The sequence below is a fragment of the Lepus europaeus genome, chromosome 12, assembly GCF_033115175.1.
Source record: "Lepus europaeus isolate LE1 chromosome 12, mLepTim1.pri, whole genome shotgun sequence".
NCBI classification, from domain to species: domain Eukaryota; kingdom Metazoa; phylum Chordata; class Mammalia; order Lagomorpha; family Leporidae; genus Lepus; species Lepus europaeus.
In genome coordinates, this window is record NC_084838.1 from 13,362,128 (window position 1) to 13,387,938 (window position 25,811).

At 48.6% G+C, this 25,811-nt stretch overlaps 1 protein-coding gene across 1 annotated transcript in view; it reads left to right on the top strand.

Annotated features, from left to right (window-relative positions):
* CDK5RAP2 (CDK5 regulatory subunit associated protein 2) overlaps positions 1 to 25,811 on the top strand; it is a 211,424-nt gene that overhangs the window by 37,500 nt on the left and 148,113 nt on the right. The window contains exons 5-11 of the mRNA XM_062207679.1: positions 2,474 to 2,550; positions 9,378 to 9,501; positions 12,151 to 12,305; positions 17,032 to 17,176; positions 18,056 to 18,109; positions 18,938 to 19,057; positions 21,348 to 21,440. Of these exons, the coding sequence (XP_062063663.1) occupies positions 2,474 to 2,550; positions 9,378 to 9,501; positions 12,151 to 12,305; positions 17,032 to 17,176; positions 18,056 to 18,109; positions 18,938 to 19,057; positions 21,348 to 21,440 (768 nt within the window). The remainder of the gene's footprint in view (positions 1 to 2,473; positions 2,551 to 9,377; positions 9,502 to 12,150; positions 12,306 to 17,031; positions 17,177 to 18,055; positions 18,110 to 18,937; positions 19,058 to 21,347; positions 21,441 to 25,811) is intronic.

Sequence of the window (25,811 nt, forward strand, 5' to 3'; positions counted from 1 at the left end):
ACTGTTACCAACCAACTCATGTAACTTTAGGCAGGTCGCTTCTGCTCTCTGAGCTGGCTTGCAGAGTTGAGTGAGAATCCCTGTGTCACAGGGTTATTTGTGTGGATTAAAATGAGATGGCAGATGAAAAGCTGCACACACAGTGAACGCATGACAATTATCATCATTGTCTTGTCGAGGCTTCGGTGGCAGCCCAGCGTTAGGACTGTCAGTTTTCCTGTGATCTGACTCTTTTGTATTCCTGTGTGCTTGCTTATGACTGTCAGAAAGAGAGTCTGTTCCCATTTGAAGTCTTGACCTGGAGGTCTTTGTCTGAAAACAAACCTTGGTTCTGAAAGTTGAAAACAGAACTTGGCTTTCTTGAAAAGACACGAGTACAAACAATATTTCAGTGCCCATTTCGTGGCTTTTTTCTGGTAGATTAGCCCCTGGCCTGGGAATTTTTCCACTTTTTTCTCCTCTGAAGTTTGTACCAGTGGAAACTTTTGAAGGAGGAAAAAGAACTCTCCTTGAGTTTCAGCAGATGAGCTTAAATGAACTTGTCTTGCAGAGGGATCGGACTGTACTGCTGAGCCTTTGCAAGACCTGAGAAGTTCCTGTGTCCCCGAGGGCACAGTTGTTTGCGTTCTGCGTGGGGGTGGACAGGCCATGAGGATGCCCCTTTTTCTGGAAAGGGAGTGCTGATACAGTCCCAGTTTACGGGAAACCCTTTTCTGTGTAATATGTGTCCATGCATCTCAGACCATCCCACGTAGCCAGTGGGTGCTCATGCTCTCACTCCTTCATTCCGCAGACACTTACCAAGAGCTTGTGACATTAGCTTATTCTAATTTTCGGCCCTGTGCATTGGGGACTGTCCCCGTTCTTCCAGGGGAAGAAGCCGAGGCTGGGGGCGATCTGTAGCTTGTCTGATGCCTGTAGCTGCTCTGCGGGGGCGGGGAGGGGGGTGTATCGAGCCCGCTCTGCTGCCTTGTCCTGCACTGCGCCAGCTGCTCCTTCCCCTTGTCTGATTAGATGGCCCGAGTTAGTTCCCCTCCCCTGCTTTTTTCCCCCAGTTTAAGTTTTTGGGTAAGTACACATGGCTCAGAATTCAAAACACATAATAGGTTTACACTGAAAAGACTTTCTTCCACCCTTGTCTCCTGGTCCCCTAGATCTAACCAATGTTATCCATTCCTCACACAAAGGAATTCCATGTACATGCACGTGTGTATATGTGTATGTGTGTAAATCCTCTTCTTACATAAACATAAGCATATTTTGTTCTCTACCTTGCTTTTTTCGCTTAAAAACATCTTCCCTTAATAGTCGTTTAAGAACTGCCTCACTCTTCTTTATAGCTTCATAGTATTCCATCCTATACTTAGAAGGCATCCTGACTTTTGGTTCAGGAATTACTGGAATATAAAATATATACTTATATATAATACAGTTTATATATGTGTTTATAAATTTAGATAGCATCCTTGAGAAAAATAGTCTAACGGACGTGCTCTCCTCTTGGGAAAGAGCAGAGACAGAATTTGAAACACGTCTTCCCGGTCCCATGATGTTTCCATTCTGGCTGCACGTCTCAACCTGAAGGATGTGCTCCACCAACGGCGTGGCATGTGTTTGGAGTGGAATATAAAATAGACAGGTTATTAAAAGAGGAGAGAGATTTTGGAGAAAACTTGGATTTACAGTGATTTTCTTGCAAGCTATGCACCTAGCCCTCCTGTCTGTACTCCATGTATTCATCTAATATTCCATCTGGGGGATGTTTGTGGATAAGTGTGAGAAGCCCACCACTGCTCTGTTGTCTCCTGTTGTGTTCCATCTGCCAAAGACTCTGTTTTTGGATTCTCACGTTGCGTTGCAAGCCCAAGGCTGTGAGTGACTCCCTTTGTTCCAGTGGGTGAAGAGAACACTGGTCTCCCTGCAGACAGCTTGCCCCGTGTGGTTGTGGCTTTTTTGTGAGCACCCCGAAATCTTACATTGAAATGAGATGGGTAGTGATGTGGCCTCCTATTTTTCTACCCATATGTTTTATTTTTTTAAGCTGTAACATGCTCCTACTGCTACAACCACCACATGCGTGATTGTAAACAACCAGAAATAATTGCTTTGGAATGGTGAAAGCAAACTGCAGAACTGCTTGTAAATTTGCCTGGTGGAAGGCAAACACTTTTTAAATCAGCCTCACTTGTGTGACATTTACGCCTTGATATTTGAATGCTCTGGCTGTTAGAGCCTTGGAACATTTACATAATTGTTCCAAGTCTCCACAAATCCAGGGCTTTCTTTCAAGACCACCAGTGCTTAATAATCCCCTTTTCCCTGTGCCCCGAGGCTAGTGAGGTTTTTGAATCTGACATCTGCCCATTACAGGCATCGCCTAGTTAGCCTGTGCTGCAGGCAGTTTCCCCACTGCCATGAGGCACGGATCCTGTGTTTTAAGCTCTTTCTTTTCTTTCCTCCTCTCATCTGGAAGAACATTGAGCTCAAGGTGGAAGTGGAAAGTCTGAAGCGGGAGCTCCAGGAGAGAGAGCGGCTGCTCATCAAAGCCTCGTGAGTACCCATCATCCTGCCCAAAGCTTACAGATTGCCAGGGCTTCCGGTGCTGGCTGCCTGCTTGGTCAGAACAGGACCCAGGACTTTCCTGAGCCGCTTGTTTTCCAGCGGGGCTCTGAGGACCCCAGGGAGGGTTTTGTTTCTGTTTAATTCCCAGCTTTTACAGCACTAAAGACTTAGGGGAAATTGAGCTGGATTGGATCCCAAGTGTCCAGCAGTGTGAATCGTCACAAAGCCAACCGTGGAGCCACCTCCAGATCTGGGTGCACAGCATTCCCAGCTCCCGGAAGTCCCCTGTGTGCCTTCAGAACTTACCTTTCTCGCCAGAGATACTGGGCACTTTCTAATCCATGTCCCAACAAGTCCTGAGTTCTGCCAGTTTCTGAACTTTATATAAATGGAATTTTCCAGTGTGTACTTGTCCATGTCTGGCTTCTTACCTTGGCAGCGAATTTGTGAGGTTTATCTGTGGTGCCCATTGTATTGGTAGCATTCATTCTTATTGCTGTAAAAGCCTAGGGGACTTGAAGGGTCCTGGAGGGAGAGGCAGGGAGGCGGAAGGTGGAGCCTCAAGCAGAATAACTTGTTAAAATGGAAACCTAATATATGTACTAGAATTCGTTGTGATGTTTTCTTTGAAAGGGATTCTAGAGCTTAAAAAACATTTGAAAATGAAAGTTTTCATTAGTTCAGTCATTTGTTCAAACACATACAGGGTGAGCATCTCTCATCCAGAAATCTGAAATGCTTCCAAATCTAAAACTTTGTGTCACCATGCAATCTGACCTTAGGAGAGATCCCAATCAGAACACAGGTGCACCAACAATAATGCATAAAATTACCTCGAGGCCATGTATGTATGACGCATAAATGAATTTCACATTTAGACTTGGGCCCCATTTCCAAATATCTCATTGCATATATGCAGATATTTCAAAATCTGAAATTCTAAAGACTTTTAAAGATCCCAAACATTTTGAATAAGGGATCCGCAACCTGTGTTTATTGAACAGCAAGCACAGTTCAGAGACTATAGCCTGTGACCAGTTCATGATTTAGAACCATTCATGATGGAATTGCTTGGGCCACACAGGATCTGCCTCACAGCCTGGTGAGCTGTGTGTCACACCTGCAGACTTGTGAGTTTAACGGAGGGGCAGCGATAGAGTGGGGAAAGTGAGGACACCAGGGAGTGCGGGGCCTTGCTCCCTACGTCCCAGGGCTGCCCCGCTGTGTAAAGATGCTTCGTTCCCACGCTGTGGTGGGCCAGGTGCCAGGAGTCCGGGCCGAGGGCGCGGCTTCACTCTCGGTGCCACGCCCGCACCTGGGCGTTTGCCTGCTGTGGGCTTTGAGCAGACCGAGGGCCCCTTCCTGGCCTTCTCTGAGTTAACCTCAGCTTGGCCACACGGTGTTTTTGGATGAGAGAATGAATTACTGAGTACAGCCAGAATTACACATTTTTTTTTATTGTTTGGAAGCACCTCATTTTCTGGGTCGGGGGCCAAGGCTCTTTAATCAGGCCTAAGGCCCAGTAACGGAATTTGATCAGTTGGGTTCAGCGCCCTCGCTCCTGCTGGTCTGGGCTAGGACTTGTGTTATCACAGAGACCTGTGTGCATTCCTCAGTACCAGCACGCAGGATGCAGAGTTTGGAGGCTTGTGTTAAAGTTTGCATGTGTGTATTTCCCCAACTCTCAGGCTGGGCTTCGAGGCCCTTTGTATTTGTCCACCTTCGTTAATTTACTCAGAAAATGTTTGTCAAGCATTTGCTGTATTGGAGTAGGTTTCTGGGGGACACACTGGTGATCCAGACAGGTACATGAGGCTTACATTCTTCTTTTTTAAAAAATTTATTTATTTATTTATTTATTTGAATGGCAGAGTTAGAGAGTTTCCATTCACTGGTTCACTTCCCAGATGGCCACAACAGCTGCGACTGAGCCAGGCTGAAGCCAGGAGCTTCTTCCCGGGTCTCCCACCTGGGTGCAAGGCCCCAAATACTTGGCCATCCTCTACTGCTCTCCCAGGCACATTAGTAGGGAGCTGGATTGGAAGCAGAGCAGCTGGGACTCGAACTGGAGCTTGTATAGGATGCTGGTGCTGTAGGCAGTAGCTTAACCTGCTATGCCACAGTGTTGACCTTGAGGCTAATATTCTAGTGGGGCTGGTGGTGATAAGGTGCTTGCAATAATAAAAAAAAAAGGTGTACATACAGAGTGGGAGAAGAGAGAAATCAAGGGAGTAGGGGAGTGTCTTGCTGCAGGAGTGGAAACCCTGTAGGGAAGGCGTCACTGAGCCATAGTGTTTGAGAGGAGATCCCGGGGTAAGTGGGGCTCGACCGAGGTAAGGGGTGAAGGGAATGTGGGGGTCTGAGCAGATGTGAGAACTAGAGAATACTGGAGATTTCGGTCTCCCCCTGAGATCAGATGGAAAGTGGTCATGCGTTTTAAGCCGATCAGAGTTTTGTTTCTCCGAGGTCTCTCTGGATGCTGGATGGAAAGTGGACAGTAGGGGGAGTTCAAGTGGGAGCTGGTAGCCCAGCTGGGAAGCAGGCCACGTGATCTGGGCAGGGTGGAGAGGACTGGAAGGACATTCAGGAAACAGAATCAGCAGTCCTTGGTGAGGGGTAGGAAGGAGGAGGTCAAGATCTACTCTGTCTAGGGTTAAGAGCGGTTCCCTGTGACCACCTGCTCCTCCTTCACCCCCACCAGTCCTCCCCAAATGCCACTCTCAGATTCTACGCATCTGCTGCGCCAGCCTTGCCCTGGTGGACCTCGTCCCTGTCTCATCCTGGCCGCCCTTTGCACGCCAGCGTCCTCTAGCCCACGCCGGTCTCTCACAGACTTTTCAGACATACAGTGACAGCACCATGTGTATAGCATGCTCGGAGCCTAAAATGTTTTCACATCCATTTGCAGTTCCTGATTATCCTGGGAGATCAGAAGATCTGGAGGAATACCCTCACTTAGAGTGGATTTGAGCTTGGTTGGGTGACTTCTAGCCAGAAAGGCCAGAGCTGGGATTAGAACCCAAGTCCCTGACTTCCAGTCTGACACTAGGTTTCATGCTCTTTTTATTTGCTTGTGTGGATGTAGGATGTGCCCACAGTGTCTGCTTTGTAACTGCTGCGTGTGCCTTTCCTTTCCTTTCGCCCTAACTGCTCAGCACCCCCCTGTGTACCTGTGGTGGACCCTTGTTGATGGGAAATATTGTTACTAATATGAGGTGTGATGCTCTCAACTCACTTTCTCTGCTTTATGATTTTTTCATGGTGGGGAGGCACAGGGTTGGGATATGGGATCTGCCATAGAAAATGCCCCTGGTTTTCTCCTATGAACTAGAATTTAGAGTGGAAAGAATCAAGAGAAAGTGTTGAGTATTGAAAAAGTTGTGAGCATGGTGTCTACTGAAAGTTCTGTTGTGTATTAGTTGGAAAACTATGTTAGACCAATTTCTTGCAACCTTTCCTCTCCTTAGGTCTTGCTGTCTACCTTTTCTGTTAGCTCAGATTCAGTAAGATAAGACAAGGATAGAAGGCTTGAATTAGCAATTAGTGAGGTCCTACTTGATCCTGAACCCTGGGCCTGGCACTTCAGCTGCTTTATTGCATTTGATCATTGTAACCATCGAGTGAGGCAGCCAGCATTCCCATCTCAGTGGAGAGAAAACTGAGGCTCACAGGAGTGGGGAAAGCTGCCCAGGTTGGTGAAGGGGCTGGAACTGGGCTGACACCAAAGCCCCCTCTGTCATGTTGTGAAGTAAGCATTTGTTTGCTGATTTTCTGATGTTATTTAGCAGTTAGAGTAAGAGGACATTAAAAACAAAAGCAGTCATATTGTTGGGAGTAAATTTTATCTCTGAAGCTTTAAAACACAAACAAAAATAATAATTCCATTAGTAGAGGAAAATTGCACCATACTACTGGGTATAAATTTTATTGCTGCAGTAACTGTAAGATACAAAGATGATGAATGAAAAGTTGGGACATTTATTATTGGGAGTATATTTTAGTGGAATAACTAAAACACAAAACAAACAGAGTAATACCCCTGCTTGTTAAAAACTGCGGTTGGCATCCTGACGGTGTCTGTGACTCAGAGGGTAAAACGTCGGGGTCAGACTGGGCCGGGTGGGGGTCGAGGGGCAAGGGTCGGGTCGTAGAGGAGCTCCACAAAGCCCGGGGCTGCTGCATTTGTGAGTGGGCAGATGGAATTCAGGACGGGGATAATCTTGTACCCAGGGCTCCGGAAGGAGGGGCTGCTGGTACTTAAGGCAAATGCAGTGCCCCTCACAGGGTGACGGAAATGACTGGGTCTCCATGAATCTGCCACGGTGCCGAGCCAGAGGGGAGCAGAGGGAGTGGGGGCCGAGGGTGTCTAATGGCATTAATCAGAACGTGGAGATGGTGGCCTCGGTGCTGGCCCGTGGATGATCTATTCTTGGCTCAGACCCCAGCAGTGGGGTGGAATGGGGCCTCTCGCCGCAGCTCAGCGGGGCCAGTGTGGCCTTGGCCTGTGAGGCTGTGGGCTCGGATGCCAGGCGCTCAGATCCGAGGGGCAGAGGCACCCTGTGGGAGAGCACTTCAATTCTAGGAGGTAATCATCTCATTTTTCACATGAGGAAACCGAGGTGTGAGAGGTAATTTACGCAGAGCCACACTGAGGACGTAACGGAGTGGAAGCGTGGAAGCCGCTCCTTCCAGTCTCAGAGCCCCTGCTCGTCTTCCCGATTGTTCACACTGAATTTCATTAAAATTATGTCATTGCACGGGGGCCATCGGAAGTCTTCTTGGTGAGAGGAAAAAATCCGAGTAACGTCTTTCTTTGCAGACACCTTGTGTTTGAGACTTGGACGAGGATGGCCCTCTTGACTTTCCGTGGTTCTCAGTACCAGTCACGTGGCCTGCACATGTGAGCCTCTGAGCACAAGGCAGTCAGCCAGGGAAGGTTGAAACACCCCTCAAGTAGGGCATGGGAGGCTGGTGGTGGAGAGATTTTTTTTTTTTTTTTTTTTTTTTGTGGTACAGTTTTTCTGAGAAACTAACTTTAGGTGGAGCCATTTCCTTTATTATCCTGCCTCCTGGAAACCTGCAGTCATTCTTGAAATCAGACACTGACTGCTCAGAGTCTGAGCCTCGCAAATCCACATCCAGCCCTGGTTTTCTTTTGGCGCCCATGGTTGAGGTCCTGGGTCTGACTGGCGTATGCCTTCCCCACCGTTACTCGTCACCTGGAGAGAATCTTCCATGGAGCCACAGCGGTGCTCACCCTGCGTTTCCTGTTGGGGTCACACACAGTGCAGGCTGCTTGCGTCATTGCCCCAACTGCGCCCTGTGCGGAGACTGGGCCCTGCGCCCTGTGCGGAGACTGGCGCTCACACACTTTGAGCATTTAGCCTGCTTTCCCTTGGGTGGCACAAGTTGAAGCATCCGCCCTCACTCCTGCAGGTTGGTTGGTGCCGCATCCCGCTTCTCTCTGCGGTGGTTTGTCTCATTAGCTCGCCACCTTTCCTGCGCCGCCAGTGGACGCGTGCCTTGCGGGAAGCTTCCTGGTGGGAAATTTGGTAATAGCTGCAGGATGTCTTACCTGTGTGCTTATGGTTGGACCCAGCCAGCCATTCCATGTAGAAATCTGTCCTCAGGAACTCACCGGACAGTAGACATACAAGGATGCTTTTACTGTACATTGCTTATTATAATAAATTACACTGACATCTATTGGATGCTTTCTTTGAACCAGGAACTATATTCAGAACGTTCAGGAGCATTATCAGACGAATGTGTTATGTGTGTGTTAATATAGATAATATATATAATAAATATATATATTTAAATACTATATATTTACTTGAGAGGGAGAGTTACAAAGACAAGGAGAAACAGAGGAGAGGTCTTCCATCCACTGGTTCACCCCCCAAATGGCCACATGGCTGGAGCTGGGCCGATCTGAAGCTGAGAGGCAGGAGCTTCTTCTGGTGGGTGCAGGAGCCCAAGCACTGGGGCCATCTTCTACTGCTTTCCCAGGCCATCAGCAGGGAGCTGGATCAGAAGTAGAGCAGCTGGGATTCAAACCTGCACCCAGATGGGAGGCCAGTGCCACAGGCAGTTGCTTAACCTACTATACCACAGTGCCGGCCCCTGAAATATCTATTTTTTAAAGGACTTATTTACTTATTTGAAAGAGTTAAAGAGAGAGCAGGAGATACAGAGAGAGACCTTCTATCCTCTGGGTTACTCCCTAGATGGCTGCAATGACGAGAGCTGGGTCAGGCTGAAGCTAGAAGCCAGGAACTTCCTTGGGGTCTCCCACAGGGTGCAGGGGCCCAAGCACTTGGGCCATCCTCCACTGTTCTCCTAGGCATATCAGCAGGGAACTGGACTGGAAGTGGAGCAACTGGGACAGGAACTGGTACTCACATGGAATGCCAGTATTACAGCCTTACCTACCACACCACGGTGTCAGCCCCAGAAACAATTGAAATATTTTAAAAATAGGAATTGATTTAATTCTAGCACCTTTCATACAGTGAGTTAATATGTATCTTTTACATATGAAGACACATAATGATTTATATATGTTGATGTAAAAGGACGTTTTTTATGTACTAAGGGGTAAAAACCAGCTCATTGATATGTCCAAAAAGGTTGTGTTTTGTAGAAATGGTCTGAAAGCCTGTGTACAATCCTGAGTGATGAGATTGTGGGTGATTCTTACTTTTTCTCATCTATGTTGTTGAGTTACAGGTGTTAATTTTTTTTTTCAACAACAAATATTCCTGGTCTCTTTGGGGCTGTTGAGATGTTCACCCCTTTGCCTGTTTTTGCAGCAAAGCAGTGGAGAGCCTAGCAGAAGGGGGCGGCTCTGAAATCCAGCAGGTGAAAGAAGATGCTCGGAAGAAGCTGGAGCAGGTGGAAGAGCTCCTGACCAAGAAGATGCTGCTTTTAGAGGAGGCAAGTCTGGGGCTCGGAGGGCCTTAACACCAGGTGGGCACAGTTCTGTTCCTTGCGAACTGTCAAGGGTTTTGAGAGAACATCTCCAGGGTCCTGGCTTCACTGTAAGTACTTTACACCCATAATCTAACCCCATGAGGACACCGAGGTACAGACGGAGTGCTAACGAGCCCAGGTTTAATCCTGAACCCAGGACAGCTGATTCTGAAGCCTGTCCTCTGTTGTGAGATGAGGAGGCTGAGGCCCAGAGAGGTGAAATGACTTTATGTGACGTTACCTGGGGCTAGAACCCAATCTCCTGACTTTCAGGCCACTGCTGCTCATGCACCTCCTGTCCCCAGCACCTCGCCGCCTCCCAGCCACCCTGCCAGCGCCCAGTGGATGTCTTCTCTCTGTTAGGCACTGTGTGTAGCTTCTCCTTGTACTTATTCTCGGCTAGATGTTTCCTGTGACTGTGATGGGAGTCAGGGTGTTTCCTGGCCAAAAAAATCTTGTTCCTTGATGTTGGCAAGTTTTCTCCCGTTTTAAGCTAATATTCAGAATACTGATTATTTGATTTTCAGTCTTTGATGTCTGTTGTTTCATCTCTGCTTCTGTGTCTGAAACTCTGGTCCTCCTTGGTAGATACAAAGAGAAATGGTTCCAACAAGCGGGAACGTAACGATTTTCCATTCATGGTTTCATATCAGCCTTCGTGCCGTCCTCTTGGGGCTGCACAGATACCAGATCCAAGATACAGGTGAGGAAACTGAGGCTCAGAGGGCATGGAACAAGCCTAGGTGGTAAGTGGTGGGATTGGAACCAAAGGAAAGGTCTTCTAGGTCCACATGCTGAATTTTAGTTAAAATGCAATCATGAGGCTTTTAAGAGAGAGAACCTGTTGGCTTGGCCATCCTGTTTTCCCAGTAAGTACGGCCCAGTGTGTTGGGGTGCCAGAGCTCTGCTCTGTCACTTGCTAGCTTTGTCTCCTTGCACAGGCACTGGCCTTTCCTGTGCTTCTGTTCTCCCCTTGAAAAATGAGGACTGCAGGCCTGCTTTGCAATAGTGGCTGTGTTGGTAGCAGCAGTGCTGGCTGTCTGAGGGGGCTGCCTTTGGGTGTGGCAGCCTCCTGAGCTCTGCACAGAAGCTGCCTTGTTCATTGTCTTGTCTTTCTTTCTTCCCGCCTTTCTTGCTTTCTCTCTCTCTCTCTCTCTCTCTCTCTCTTTGCTTAAGTAGCTGGTGAAACAGGCACAGAGTGGCTGAGTCACTTGCACAGGGTCGTACGGGGCAGTAAACATCAGGCAGTGAGTGTGGTTGCAAACCTGTATTCTACACTGCACTGTCTCAGTCTCTAACTTTTTAGAGTTGGATGAGGATCAAGATAATATAAACAAAGCTCTTGCTCAGAGCCTGGCATTTCATAGACACTCAGTAAATAACAGCTTTGTCGTTTGTTGTCTGAGAATATGGGAAATGATTTTTCCTGCAGCTTTCATTGAGATTGACAGGTAGGCCTCCTGGAAAGACAGTGATGGCCTGAGGAGGCGCTTGTGGAGGGCCAGGGCCGGGAGGAGGAAGCCAGCAATTACAAACACCGAGACGCACAGAGACAGATACATGGAGAAAGCGCCCATCCACTGGCTTTGGCTGGAGCTGGGCCAGATCTGGTGCTGAAGCTGGGAACTGAGAACTCAATCCAAGTCTTACACATGGGTGGCAGGGTCCCAGCTATTTGAGCAGTCACCTCCCAGAGTCTGCATTAACAGAGAGTTGAAATCAGAAGCCTGAGCTGAGAATTGAACCCATGTACTCTGATACGGAACACGGACACCCTAACCAATGTCTTAGCCCCTGGGTAAATGCCCACTCCATCAACATTGTTCTGGAGCTTCCTGTGATACAGCAGGCATTTGACGGAGTCTCAGCAACCTTTGATGGGATGGCGCTTACCCTTGTCTTATAGATTGGGAAGCTGGCCCCCAGGGAGGTTAAGTGCCTATGTCACATCACACAGCAAGTGAGGGGGAGAACTGGATTTTGAACTTTGTGTTGTAATCAGAGGCAGTTGGCATGAGCAGCTGCAGATCCCCGTCTATTCCCAGGTCCCTGTCATGAGCACCAGGGCCTTTTCCCCTAACACAGGCACTGCCTGTGTGGTTTAGATGATTTTCTTGTTGGCTTCTCTGAGCTCTTGGAAAGAACATAGAGTTTTTCACCACCTAAATCACCTTGGAGATAGAGAAAATGTACTTTAGAATTGTGCAGTCATTATCTTAACAAAAAATAGTGCAGGGGGCAGTGAGGTGTGGGATGAATTTGTGTGGAGATTACGGTGGCTTTGGAATTTATGCATGGTTAGCAGGGAGAGGTGCGTTTCTCCTTGTTCTCACCGAAGCTGTAAATATTGATCTGATTTTTCAAAACCAAAAATACAGATCTTGTAGAGTCGAGTCTTTTCCATTGGAGATGCCTATTACTCTTCAGGATACAAGAGGGAAAAATGGCTGGCAAATGTATTTATTACTGATTCTTTCCATGTATAGTACAATTCAGGGAGGGGAAATGTGCCGGAGAAAAAGTCATAAATATTTATATTTTAATCCAATTTCCTTTCAAAATGTTCCCAATTGTATTGAAAAATTGCATCAAATGCATTTAATTTCACTCTAGGATGTGAAAGCCGCCCAAGCAGAACTGGAAAAGACTTTAGCAGCGAAGGAAACCGAGAAGGCTCTGCGGCTGAGCCTGGAAAGCAAGCTCTCCGAGGTGAAGAGGATGCACGAGGGGGATTTGCAGATGCCTCTGGTGCTGGAGGAGAAAGACAGGTGTGGCGCTCGTCCCTGCCAAGTCCTGCCGTCTCATTGCCTGGGAGCGTGCGGGCAGAATCCTTGCCTTTCCTTCTCTCCGTCTCTTTTCTCCTCGTTTCCCACAAGACTCCGGTGCCTTACCAAAACGTGTCCAGCATAGAAAACATGTAAAATCCGGGTGAAAAGAAAAGGAATTCAATAGTCATATGAAGGCCGGGGTAGAGTTAGTAGGTAGCGATTTTTACCAGCATTCAGTTTTGGCTGTAAGCTTCTTGGTAGCCAAAGGAAAAAGGGAAAAACAATCTTCGTAGACTCAGGACTCAGAGTCCACAAGGTTAAACAGACCAGTGACTTGGGAAAAGTCCTCTCAGAGGAAACTGTTCCTTGCAGTTCTCCAAGGCAGCAGTGAGTGACCGTGTCACCATAATAAATAATAGTGGATTTTGTGTGGCTTGTTCTCCATAACCATTTTAAAAGATATTTATTATTTATATATTTATTTGAAGGGCAGAGTGAGAGACAGAAAGACTGACCTTCCATCTGCTGGTTCACTTTCCAAATGGCTACAACAGCTGGAGCTGGACTGGGATGGAGCCAGGAGCCCAGAACTCCATCTTGGTCCCTCAGAGAGGTGGCAAGGGTCTACACCCTTGGGCCATCCTCCACTACGTCCCCAGGCGTATCAGTAGGGAGCTGATCGGAAGCAGAGCAGCACGGGCCTGAACCAGAGCTCCAATACCAGACGCTGACCTCACAAGTAGTGGCCCAACCTGCTGGGCCACAGTGCTGGCCCCACACTGTGTTTTAATGCAGGCAGAGTGTAGTGTGAAGGGCCGGAAGCAAAGCAGTGAAGACCCAGTACAGAGCCTTTCCGTGACCCAGGGTCCAGTATGCCATCTGGTTCCGAGGAATGCATGGACAGTGTAGCGGTCTTTAGCCGTCCTTCCTGTTCCTCGTATCTTGTAACCCATCTCTTTATTAAAGCTTGTCAAGAGGAAGTTGCGATGTCACTCTTTGCTGTGGGGCGTACATTTTGACGCTGTTGTCTTGCTTTGGTGCTCTCTAAATGGAAGGTTGAGGTAACTAGACATAAGTGGAACTGCTGGCCATCCTGTGATCTATCCACCGGAGGGCCCAGCTTGCTTGGAATTTGCTAGAAATTGTTCTAAAACACATTCACTGTTTGGAAGTCAGATGAACAAACTGGGGTTGTCTGTGCCAGAGGAGGAAGTGGACCCCGAGGGAGCCCCCCTGGTTGCCGTTGATCCCGTGCCCTGGCCTCAGCATTTGGAGGAGCTGCCATTTCTTTGGTGCTTTACGGCTTGTCTTAGCATTGATCTGAAAATGGAAGCCTTGTGATTGGTTATCTCGGGGTGAGTGAGGAAGCGGTTCTGTGGACCTCCGTGGAGTAGGTCTCGCTTGTTTGCTGTTTGAGACCTCGTGTTTTCCTTGGCTGCGTGGCCAGGAAGCAAAGCCCTCTTGGAGACCTGCCCTTTGCTGCGCTGTTCTGGCCTCTGCAGGCTCCATCCCTGCAGAGTTGAGGAGCCTCTGGACGGAGAGATTCCACGTGAACCGTTCTGTGTTGCCAGCGGATCAGCAGTGAAGTCTCGAAGAGGCTTTCGGCTTATCTTCGTGAGGGAACTACAAGTGCCCCCCAGTTACGCTGGGCGTGGGGCACCCAGGGAATAGGATGGAAGGAGGGGCAGCTGCCTAGGACAGACAGTAGACTGCTGCCGCTGAGGAGGGGCAGAGACGGGAGGGCTCTGGGCGGTTTGAAATGTGGTCCTGGGACAGAACTACCTGGAAAGGCCCGAGAGGGCCCCAGCCGTTAGTTCATTGGTTTGATTGCGCCCTTGTGTTTTTCTGTCCACTATTTCCCAAGCATGTTCTGCTTAGCACAGCTGTCATTAGAACCTGGGAGAGAGTGCTGCAGACCCAGCCCCTCGCCCCAGCAGGCCCACTGTCCACTTCTGAGCTCATCATCTGCTGGGGGGAATGACGGGATCAGATTTGTTTTAAGATTTATGTAATTATTTAAAAGGCAGAATTAGAGAGAGAACAAGATCTTCCATCTCTTGGTTCATTCCCCAAATGGTTGCAGCAGCCTGGAGCTGGGGCAGGCTCAGTCCAGGAGCCAGGAGCTGCATTCGGTTCTCCCACTTGGATGCAGGGGCCCAAGCACTTGGGCCATCTTGTGCTGCTTTCCCAGGTGCATTAAGAGGGAGCTGTATCAGAGGTGGAACGACCAGGACTCAAACCGGTGCCCACATGGGATGCTGGTGTCACAAGCGGTTTTCCTGTTATGCCACAATGCTGGCCCCTAGATTTGAATTTCCAGAGGGGCCTCTGGCTGCCCTGTCGGGAAAGGATTGGCCTTGGGGCTGGATTGGACCCTGTTCTCAGGCTGACCCAGAAGTCCAGACAAGAGGTGATGGTGACGGGCACTGAGGAGACAGAACTAGAAATGGAGAGAAACAGGTGGAGTTGAATGGACGGTGGAGGGACGTGGTGGGCCTGAAGGGGTTGATGTTGATGAGTGGATTTGGAGATGAGGGAAGGAGCTGCAGGTTCGAGCATGAGCCACTGTGGGGCTGGTAGTGCAGTTTGCTGAGTTTGGGGGCAGGTGAGGAGAGGTGTTTGTGTTTGGAGGGCATGCGAAGATGCTGCTTTCCGTTGGAGCTTGTGGGGCCGAGGGGTCTGTGAGCACGTGGGCGGAGTTGGGGTGGTTGTGATGTGACTTTGGGCTTGGCTGAAGAAGGTCTGGAGTCACTCCTTAGCTGCTACTCAACATGGCCGTGGTCAGGATGCTGAGAGCAGAGACGTGGGCACCGTCCTGCCTCCCTGGGTCTCCCCTGGTAGAGGGTGGCTGGGGTGGTGATTGCTGCTGTGACAGGGGCACATTCAGGGTTCTGTGCTTTGACAGGAGCAGAGGAGGGAGCAGCTCTGCTTGGGTGTGGGGCGGGGAGGGCTCCTCAGGAATCCGGGAGTCGGATGAGGACGCCTTGCCCAGCAGAACCCTGCACATGTTACGGTGATTGTGGTTCCTGTAGCGTGTGCTGCCGAGCTTGGCTTCTCATCTTTTTTTGGAAGAGGGACTTAAGGAAGGGCCAGTGTTCCTGCCTTAAGTAATTGAGCTCCTACCACCCATGTGGGTTGAGTTTTTGCCTCACATTTTCAGGCTCCCCCTGTACCCCTAAATAAAAATTAAAAAAAAAAAAGCTGTAGGTAGTTGTCAATATTTAAAAGCTGAAGTTTCACTTAGGCGTCTGGATTTCCAGGTTCTCTGGAAAGCCTGGCAGCGTGGGGCCATCATCTTGCTGGATGGAGGCTGCTGCTCCCTGGGGATGGGCCTGGTGTTTCAGGTCGGCCCGAGGCCCCACAAGGCCTGATCCTCTTCTCCCGTTCCCACTCTACAACTTGATGTAAAGTCACTAAAAAAAAGATCAATTTTATCGAGCTGTAAAGTACACACAATACAATGCACCCATTTAAAAGTGTACAGTTCAGTCTTTTTACCTGTCCACTTCCGTGAGGATTTCAGAGTTGGACCCCTAGAGGGCGCTCTTACTCTTCTGCCAGGTGTTTGGGGCACTGTGCTGGTGTGGCTGGCGCCTCAGCTGCTCGCCTCCCCCTCCCCTTCACCGGGAAGCTCCTGCCTCACCAGGGCAGGTCTGCCAGGCGCCTGGGCCTTTGCTTTTGTTTTGTTTTGGTTTGGTTTTCAACCAAACGAAGTTGCTTTCTAGCCTTAGCTACAAAAATGCACTTCTGAGGGTTCCTTGGACAAAGGTGCTAATTGTTGAATTTAAAAACAAGTAGTGCTTGTAGCAATGTCATTGATTGAGTTGTGCCAGGAGCCGTGCAGGGTGGTTCTAAGCAGCTTTTCACCAGCCCACACTGCACGTTATCCCCGTTTTACAGCCGAGGAAGGGCAGTCTCAGCGAGGCTGAATCACTTGCGATGGTCAAGCGGCCGTCGGTGCGGGGGTGTTTGCTGGCCCAGAGAGGGATGTGTTCGGCTCTCCCTGATGAGGTCCTCGGGCTGTGGGCTGGCAAAGCTTCCTTGAGGGGAGGTGGTGGGATGCATAGGAGTTTATCAGGTGGAGGTGGAGGTAGGGGTGGGAAGGCGTTCTATGTAGAGGGAATACATAGCACGTGCGAAGGCACTGAGGCACAGATCAGCCTGGCTTTGGAAGGGAAGAGGAAGTGAGGTTACTGAATGGTGACAGAGAGGGCGATGGTTTCTTTTAAGAGAGGGGACCGAAGCTGTTGTCAGCCCTGAGAACCAGGGCTGTGAAGCCATGTGTTGTCCGGCAAGGCAGTGCGTTTTGGAGCTTTGCTCTGAAAAGCCTTGAGGAGTGAGTCCCTGTGTGTCCCACACTCCCTGGGGCAGCTCTGCTCTACTGCTTGTGTTTGCCTAGGCTTTGGTGGTAGATTTCTCTTGGAGATTCCTTGGCTGGGAAACTGAGGGATCCAGTGCTGCTGGCCTCTGAGCAAGGGTGTGATGGAGCAGAACGTAGCCTGGCGACTCTGAGTGGGACCGGCCGGGGTCAGGCCAGACCCGGGGGACCAGTTGTGTCATCCAGAGTCTCGCTTTTCATCTCCGACCTGCAAAAGGCAATGCCATTAGTGTCCACTCACTGGACACGTCGGTTCTGAAGATGCCTGGCCCCATTTCCTACCTCCTCTGCCTCCGCTGAGCTCTGAGAGCAGCTTAGAATTAATATTTAAATTTTGTTCTCGTTTAGACTGATTGAGGAGTTGAAGCTGTCTTTGAAGAGCAAAGAAGCTTTAATTCAGCGCCTTGAAGAGGAGAAGTCTCAGATGGCATCTCCTGATGCGAACGTGGCACCTGGGGCACGCCGAGGGGAAGAGGAGGAGAGAGGAGCGGAGGTGAGGTGCCGGGCCTGGAGCAGATCAGACTCCACCGTGGGAGGAGGGGTCTCTGCCCGGCCCTGCGGCTGCCTTGTGGGGGAGCTCTGTTCACGTGAAGGATTGGGGAAAAGCAGTCCCTACCTGCTCACCTCTGTCGAGCTGCGTTGCTTTGTTGTTGCCCAGGGACTTTGTCTCATCCTTTGCATTTCCTTGGTGTGTTGTACGTGCCTGCTGTGCCTTCGTGCTGAGAGGCAGGCTTGAGGCCAGCTCTGGCCCGAGATTTGGGAGACAGCGGGGAGGGAGCTAAGAGCTCACCTGTGCTGGGCACCTCGGGGGCCAGTGCCCCACTGCACTCAGTCTTCCCAGCGCCCTGGCCAGGGGGAGACCTCGGGCCCCTTGTTGAGTTTAGAAACAGGCTCAGCAAATTTTTAGGTTTTTTCCCAGCACCTCCTAGGCTTCTCCCCTCACTCTGGCAGCCTCAGGGCAAGCTGTTTGCAAGAGGGCGGGCAGGACAGGGCCGTGCAGCTGAGTCTGGTTGGACCCTGATGCACTTTCACCTTGCAGGGGTTCTGGGTGGTCCTGGGCATCCTGGCTTCGATGTGGGGCAGAGTCCCTGTTGGCCACGGCAGTTTAGTTTTCACCTGCCATCAGCCGTCACCTCCTGCTGGTCCTCCTACCCATTTTCCCATCTTCTGGGTGCCGTCCGGGGTTGCTTGCCCTCACATCTGTCTCCACGCAGGTCAGGTGGGCTTGAGTGGGAGGAGGCAAGGAGGGACGGTGTTCAGATGAGTTCCACAGCAGTAGGGGCAAGTCAGTAACCAAGGGGCTCGTTGTGAACCCTGGGCAGGCTATTGGGTCGTGGGCTTCTTCTGGGCGCCAGCTCTTCTCTTCTCTTAGGTGGCACAAAAGGAGTGTCAGAAGGAGAGAAGTCCTTTTGAAGAGAAGATCCAGGTATGTTGATACAATTTTTAAAAATGTATTGAAAAGTTATCCTATTCGTGCCTCTTGTCTTCTTCTGAGTACGATAGCTAATGATGTGTGACACTGGCTGTCATCTCCCAAATGCCACTGTGTGCCCGTGGAGCTGGTTTCTCAGCCTCCGCAACAGCTTTGTTTTGCAGTTGTGGTCCCTGAGGCTCAGAGAGGCGAGGTCATTGCCCCGGAGCACATGGCTGGGAGCAGGCATAGCCGGGATTCAGATCTGCCGGTCTGCTTCTGAAGCCCGTCCTCCATGGGTCCCCGTCCCTGTAGCCAGCGCTGGTGTCACGCCTGCCAGCTTAGCAAGCGCTCTCACATTCATTCTCTCATTTGATCTTCACAACGGCCCAGGAGGGAGGCAGCAGTGATTACCTTTAGAAATGAACTTGGACTAGAAATGTACAGCTCAGTCTCCATCAAACCAAACTCTTGGCCAGCTTTTGTAGCATTAAGGCATGAAATTAATGATCTGTTATTTCCCCCCAAATAACCTGGTACGTTTCAAAGACTCCTGCCTGACTGTATTCAAATTCCAGAAGGCATTGCAGTCCTGCCCTCAGGACTAGCTGCCGCTGTCTTAACTGATCGGATCCCCTTCCTTCGCCCAGCCCTGCTGCTGTGAGCGGGAACGCAGTAACTCGCAGCTGATGCCACTGCGTTCAGCTCGGCTTGGAGCATTAATCACAGGTTGACAGGAATGAGATAGAATAACTGCATTTGAGTGTGCTCTTAAAGATATATTTACAGTGCATTTCGGTCGGAGCGCGTCAACTTTGTGAATCTTTTTCTAATCTAATTTAGGCACTTCAGGAGGACCTGAGAGAGAAAGAAAGAGAAATTGCTACAGAGAAGAAAAATAGTTTAAAGAGGGATAAAGCCATTCAGGGTCTAACCATGGCATTAAAATCAAAGGAAAAAGAGGTATGTCTGATACACTTGAAGTGAGATTTTTCTTTATTAGTTTCTGAGCCTGGCTTGTCCTACCCTGAATTTTTAGCTTTAGATGAAAAGTTTATAACCGAGCTGAGATAGTATAGAAAGTGAGCAGAGGACCCTCTAGTCAACTGGAAATTCTTTTAGACCTTATGATCTGGTGCTGTTTGATGAATTAAGTATGGAATTTTCACTTTTCTCATAGTCACATTAAAAGAACTAAAAAGAAACATGTGAAGCTAATTTAATGATACTTATCTCCTGAACGCTACCGTTTCAACATGTGATCAGTAAAAGAAAAGTGACAATGAAGCGTTTGGCACGTGTTCTTCAGGACTGTTGGAAGTCCAGTTGTGCTAAGGCACAACTCCGTTCAGAGCAGCCACGTTTCACGAGCCAGGAACCACACTTGGCCAGTGGCTGCCATGTTGGACAATGGCGGGTCTCATCTTTGGAAGGAAACAGGAAATTGAGGTCAGGGTGCAGTGGGAGGCAAGGCTGTGGCTGTGAACCACTTAGAGAGCCCTGCGGTTGTTCCTGGGGTATCGCGTGGTGGCTGACGGGTCCAGGCTGTTTTCGGTCAGTGGTTAGGACAGCAGTCTGTTGTGCCCCAGGAACTGGAGGAGGAGGCACAGATGCAGAGAAGAAACCCAGCTCTGCTCGCGGCTCTGCTGGGGAAGAAGAGTGCTGGGCGCTGTGATAGGGCGGGGAGGGAGTTGATCGAGAATAGTGTGTATGTGGGGAGCTGGGCCTGAACCGAGTCTTCAAGGATGAGTTGGAGCTCGCTGGGAAGGGAACTGAGATCCCGAGGCTTTGCAAGCAGAGATTGTTGTCGTCATTCAAGGCGTTAAGTCAGGAAGGAACCTGAAAAGCACGTGTGGCTCACACAGTTGGGGTTACCCAAGCATGATGTGCAAGACTCCTAAGGCCAGAGATGCAGCTGGAGGAGTCGCCGGGGGCCTGGCAGTGAGGGGAGTCTGGCTTCTGCAACCACCTGGCTGGCTGGTGAACCTCTGTGGGCTGGTGAGGAGAAGGGGCTGGGACCCGTTTTTGTTTTAGGGAGGTCTCTGGCTGTATTTGGAGAGTGAGCTGCGGGAGGGGGAGAACAGAGGCAGGGAGGCCAGTAGCCTCTGTGAGAGCCAGGGAGGGCTGACTTCGAGCAGTGGTCCCAGCACTTAGGAATGCAGGGTTCCAGAAGAGAGAGACTCGAATGAAAATAGAAACAAGTAAAGGTTAGAACTAAATTTGGAACAACTGATGATTAGATGTAGGGAAGGGGCGGCCAAAGCTGCCTGACCAGGTGTGGTGGTGTCAGCACCCAAGTTCAAGGCCAAGAACATGGAGTGTGAAGGTTAGAGGGAGAGGGTGGCGGAGGTGATGAATCTGTTTAGAAAGTACTGACTCGGAGGAGCCCCTGACCGTCCAGGTGAGATGTCCAGGAGGCAGGTAGATGGCATGGCTCATGCATGGAGAGAGCCCAGGCCTGAAGGGGGAGATCTGGATTCACTGATGTACAGGTGTGAGTTCAGGTTCTGAGCGCTGACCTCCTTATCCAAGGAGATGGAGGATGGCAGTATAGGGGACGTCATGATTTGGGGTAGGGAGAGGAATGCACAATGGAGACAGCAGGGGCGGTTGCAGATGTAGGAAACTGCCCAGGAGACTGTGGTGCTGAAGGAGCCGAGGCGGTGCTGGAGTTGACATCACCACCTGTCTGCAGCCCCAGAGACTTGGCTCATGGTAGTAGAAGTTGTGCTTGGTAATCGTCTGGGGAGTTCAAGGCCCAGCTGAAAATGGAGACCTTCAGTCTCGGTGGTGGAGCAGTTGTTGGTGCTGACCCAGTCCAGAGTGTGGCCATGGGAGTTGTGGCTGACTCTGGGCCATAGGACAACGTCATTAGAAGATGTGGAATTATGAGAATGGCCAGGCCAGGTTGTTGGGTGGGTCATTTGTTTGGACACTAATAATAACAACAGGATGAGTCAGGCATTGTTTTAGCACCAATACACGTAACCTCATTTCATCTGAAGGACCCTAGGGTTGAGTGAGTGGTGGAATCCTTATTTTATGGTCAATGGAGTTGAGTCTCAAGGAGGTTAAATACCTTGCCTGGAGTCATCCAGTTAATAAATGGCCAAGCCTGAAGTCCCAGTCAGGTCTTTTCTGGCTACAAAGCCTTGATTGTAGCTCTGCACAGGGAGCAGGAGGAGCCTTTGGGGTGTGCAGAGAGAGGAGAGCCCAGTTGCATACTTGGCTGCTATTCCTTATTTTTCCCCAGGTTGAACAACTTAATGCTGAAATCAAAGAACTCAGTGCTGCCTTTGCTAAAGCCAGAGAGGCCCCACAGAAAGCACAGGCCCAGAAATTACAGGTAAGTGTTCACTTTGGTTTAAGTGGCTGTCTCTTTGATTCTCTCTCCTGGTGAGGTCAGGACTTTGAAACCTGGATGATTTTAATAAGGAAAACTGTGGGTGGTCTTTAGTGGCAGAATTAGCTTGGTCTAATTACAGGGAAATTCTCTACTAGCTTTGGGAGCTTCTCCAGCCCCCCTCCTCAATAGAGTGATGATGACAGCCACCCCAAGAGTTGGGGATGCTGAGTTTACTCGGTGCCACATTTCAGACAGTGCAGGATAGGTGGATTTTTCTTTTAATCTTCCCAACCCTGTGGGGGAAGGTGGTTACCATCCCCTTTTGTTGGTGGGGTTTTGAGGCTCAGTGAGGGTGTACAGCTTTTTCACTGCCACACAGCTAGCAAGTGGCAGGGCCAAGATTTAAATGTAGTAATTGCAAAGAACAGCAGGCCTTTATTGAACACATATTTTGTGCCAAGACCTCCTAAGCATTCCCCATGGATGGTCTCAGTTATCCATGCAGCAGTGCTGTGAAGTAGGCGCTGTTAATATCCTTGTTTTACTGTGAGGGTCGCATGTCTTTCCCAGGGGCACAGACCTGGTGAGAGAAGCAGGACTGGACCCCAGAGCCGGTCTCCCTCCAGACGGCCTGTGCTTTTCTCACCTGATGTCCCATACCTGTCCTCCCCTGATGCTGCAGTCCTACCTTCTGCCTCCCAGGTCCCTTCCAGCCTTGATGTCTTTGACATTTTTTCCTGTTTTGTCCCCCAACCTTGTACTGCCAGGGCTCCTGCTGGTCACCCCCTGACCTTCCCTCTCTTGTTCTACATTTTAGTTTTGTGCTTTTAATTATTGTAATATTTTCCCATGTCTCTCATTTCCCTTTAGAGTTCACGCCTATTTACTAGTAACTTAATCAGTAAAGTTCCATTATCAAAATGGAACACTGCCTACAATGCTGTCTTTCTGTCCCCTGTACTGATGTTGGTTTTGGTTGCAAAGTAGAAGTTAGAAGTTAAATCTGATTTAAGGCTGTTTGATTTCTGAGATTCATGTCTCGGGTCATATCTTTGGCAGAGCTTTGGTTCACAGTAGGAATAACTGAATTCACCTGGTTTCAATCATGGTACACTAGGAGCATAGGCGATCTCTGCTTTTGGGATCTCAGAGTTGCCTTCTCCCACCATTTTGGCAGTAGTTGATCGTATAGAGCTGGGATTACAGTTAATGCTGGGGGTTTCCCCTTGCTTAGAAAATAACAAGCTTCAAAAGCTGAAGTCTTAGGAGAACCATCCGTATTTTCTGTTGCTTAAGAAAAAAAATAGCAATTTTTTAAACAAAACTGTTAAAGTTAAAAAAATGGCAATTGATAGGGAGAGACAGCAGCCATCCCTGTAAGTGTGGTGGCATTTTCCGTGTTATGTGGCGCCCCAAAGGAAAGAAAGGAGTCTTGTGGATTTAAATGTTACCCAGATTTATTACCTACTTTTTAAAATTTAATAACCCTCAGTCCCAGTCAGAAGACTTTAAGGATGGTTTTTGAGGTCTTGCCCTGCATGGTGTTGGCCAGGTTTCTTGTCTTGCTGTCCGCAGAGACTGGGAGTTGCTGTAACTCCTCAGGTTATCCACGGAAGGTTGGCTTTCTGGGGAACCCTCGTTTAGTCCTTACCCAAGGAGACAGTGATTTGGGAACTTGAGCATGTTTTCATCAGGATTCGAACTCAAGTCTGTCTCTAAAGCTGTGTTCTTTTTACTGTTCTAATTGTGTGTGTGTGAGAAAAAGCACATAATACACTTGCACTATTTCATTTGAGGTAGATGCAGTTTGAATGTCCCACAGACATTGGTAAATGCATTTTCTTTTATGTATTGGGACCTTTTTGGGCTGTCACGTGGTGCAGAGTAATTGTAGCTCGAATAAAGCAGCCACACTTGATGGAGCTGGCATGAGGCCTACACAGCAGCAACAGCAAGTGGGACTTAAGCCCTTGGAGCAGTTGCCCAAGTACAGAGGCACAGAGATATGAATTCTAGTTACAGGTAGGACTGTGCAGGTTACCTGTGGGCTGGCTGGTTGTACCTTCATACTTGTTCAAAAAGTATTTCCAAATTGGAAATAACATTCTCCCTCCAGCTATAGAAGTAAAAATGCACGTGGTAGGAAATATGTAAAATACTTTATGTAGTAGGAGGAAGTTGATAGAAATCAATAAACTTCCCTCCAAAGATATTCACTTGAATTGTTAATGCTTTGGCTCTTCAGTGCATATTTGTACAGATATACAAATCAACTTTGAAAGTTCATTTGAATCATAGTATGTATTTTGTTTGATAACTTTTTTTTTAACCTAACATTCTTGCCAAGGCAGGAAATACAGATCCATCCAGTCTTTTTTTTTAAGTTGAGACAATGGTAGATTCACATGTAGCAGATTTCTGTGTACCCTTTACTTAATTCTCCAAAAGGTAGCATCTTCTCCCAAGTCACATAGCTGGAACTGGTCTTAAAGCTGGGCTTTCCGACTCTTTATTAAAGTTACCATGTTCTGCACAATGGGCAAGAATGATTTGGTAAATATTACATCTGGCTTTCAGTTTCTGACCATGTCTTATTGGGCCAAATATTTGCCACCTGGGAGACATGCAGAAAACAATAAAAAGCTCTCTAAAGAAATTTCTCAAGGAGCTACTTAAGGGAAATCTAACATGGAAAGTTTTTTTTTTTTTTTAAAAAAAAGATTTATTTTATTTATTGGAAAGGCACAGTTACATAGAGGGAGAGAGAGAGAGATCTTCCATTTGCTGGTTCACTCCCCAAATGGCCACAACAGCTGGGGCTGGTCTGGTCTGAAGCCAGGAGCCAGAAGCTTCATCTGGGTCTCCCATGTAGATGGAGGGCCCCAAGCACTTGGGTCATCTTCTGCTGCTTTCCCAGTGCCTTAGCAGGGAGCTGGATCGGAAGTGGAGCAGCTGGGAAGTGAACTGGTGCTCATATGGGATGTTGGCACTGCAGGCTGTGGCTTAACCTGCTGTGCCATAGTGCTGACCCTGAAAATATTTTTTTATTAAATGGATAGAATCTGTGAATTTGAATTCTTTGAGCTTGGATATTTTTAAAAAAAAATTAATTAATTGGGGCCAGTGCTGTGGTGAAGTGGGTAAAGCCACTGCCTACAGTGCTGGCATCTCTTATGTGCGCTAGTTCAAGTCCTGGCTGCTCCACTTCCCATCCAGCTCTCTGCTATGGCCTGGGAAAGCAGAAGATGGCCTAAGTGCTTGGGCCCCTGCACCTGTGTGGGAGACCTGGAAAAAGCTCCTGGCTCCTGGCTTCGGATGAGTGCAGCCAATTGGGGAGTGAACCAGCGGACAGAAGGCCTCTTTCTCTCTCTGCCTCTCCTTCTCTCTCTGTGTAGCTCTTTCAAATAAATAAATAAATCTTTAAAAAATTAATTAATTAATTTGAAAGAGAGAACTTCTGTCCAGTGATTCATTTCCCCAGTGCCTGCAGCAGTTGGGACCAGGCCAGGTCAAAACTGGGAGCTTGGAACTCAATATGGGTCTCCCCCGTGAGTGGCAAGGACCCAGCCACTTGAGTTGTCATCTGCTTCGTTGTCCCAGGGTGTGCATTGTCAGGAAGCTGGAGGAACAGAGCAGGGACTTGAACTCTGATATGGGATGTGGGTGTCCTGAGCAGCATCTTACCCTCTGCCCTAAGTGCCGGACTCACAAGCCTGGACTGTTAGAGAGGCTTTGTCATCATTATTTACATGATAATCCTGTAGAACTTCATCACTTTATAGTAACTATTAAATAACCATGTTTAACCAGTCCCTAACTAGTGTTCCTGTCTCTAGCCTTCTCCCCTCGAATTCAGTCTTTTTGTTTTAATTCTTGCGAGTTTATTGGTGTTAATTGGAATCTTCATGGTAAGGGCAAGGTAGTGTGGTGCTGTGGAAGGAACCCAGGCTCTGGAGTCGTTTGAGTCCCAGATTTAATCACTTATCATCTGATGACAGGCTCGTCATTTAGTGGTGCCGAGTCTCAGCTACTTAGATGGGGGAAGTGATGTGTGTAGGGTTGGTTTGAGAAATAGAGATATAAGACATATATAAGCACTTGGCATGGCTCTGCATGTATAATCAGTGTGTAATAAAAGGTAGCTATAAATATTGTTTAAGGTGAGCATTTTATGGACATTATTTACCTTTTGTTTGTTTAATTTATTTAAATAAGCACTGCCACACGCTTTTTAAATTAATTTTTGGCCCTGTGACCTAGGTTTCTCACTTTTTAAAAAATTTTAATTTCAAAGGAATAAAAAAACTAACAGGCTTTACAACTTACTTTGAGCTTTGAACAGTGTTTACCCTCTGTTTGTGTTGCTGTGTC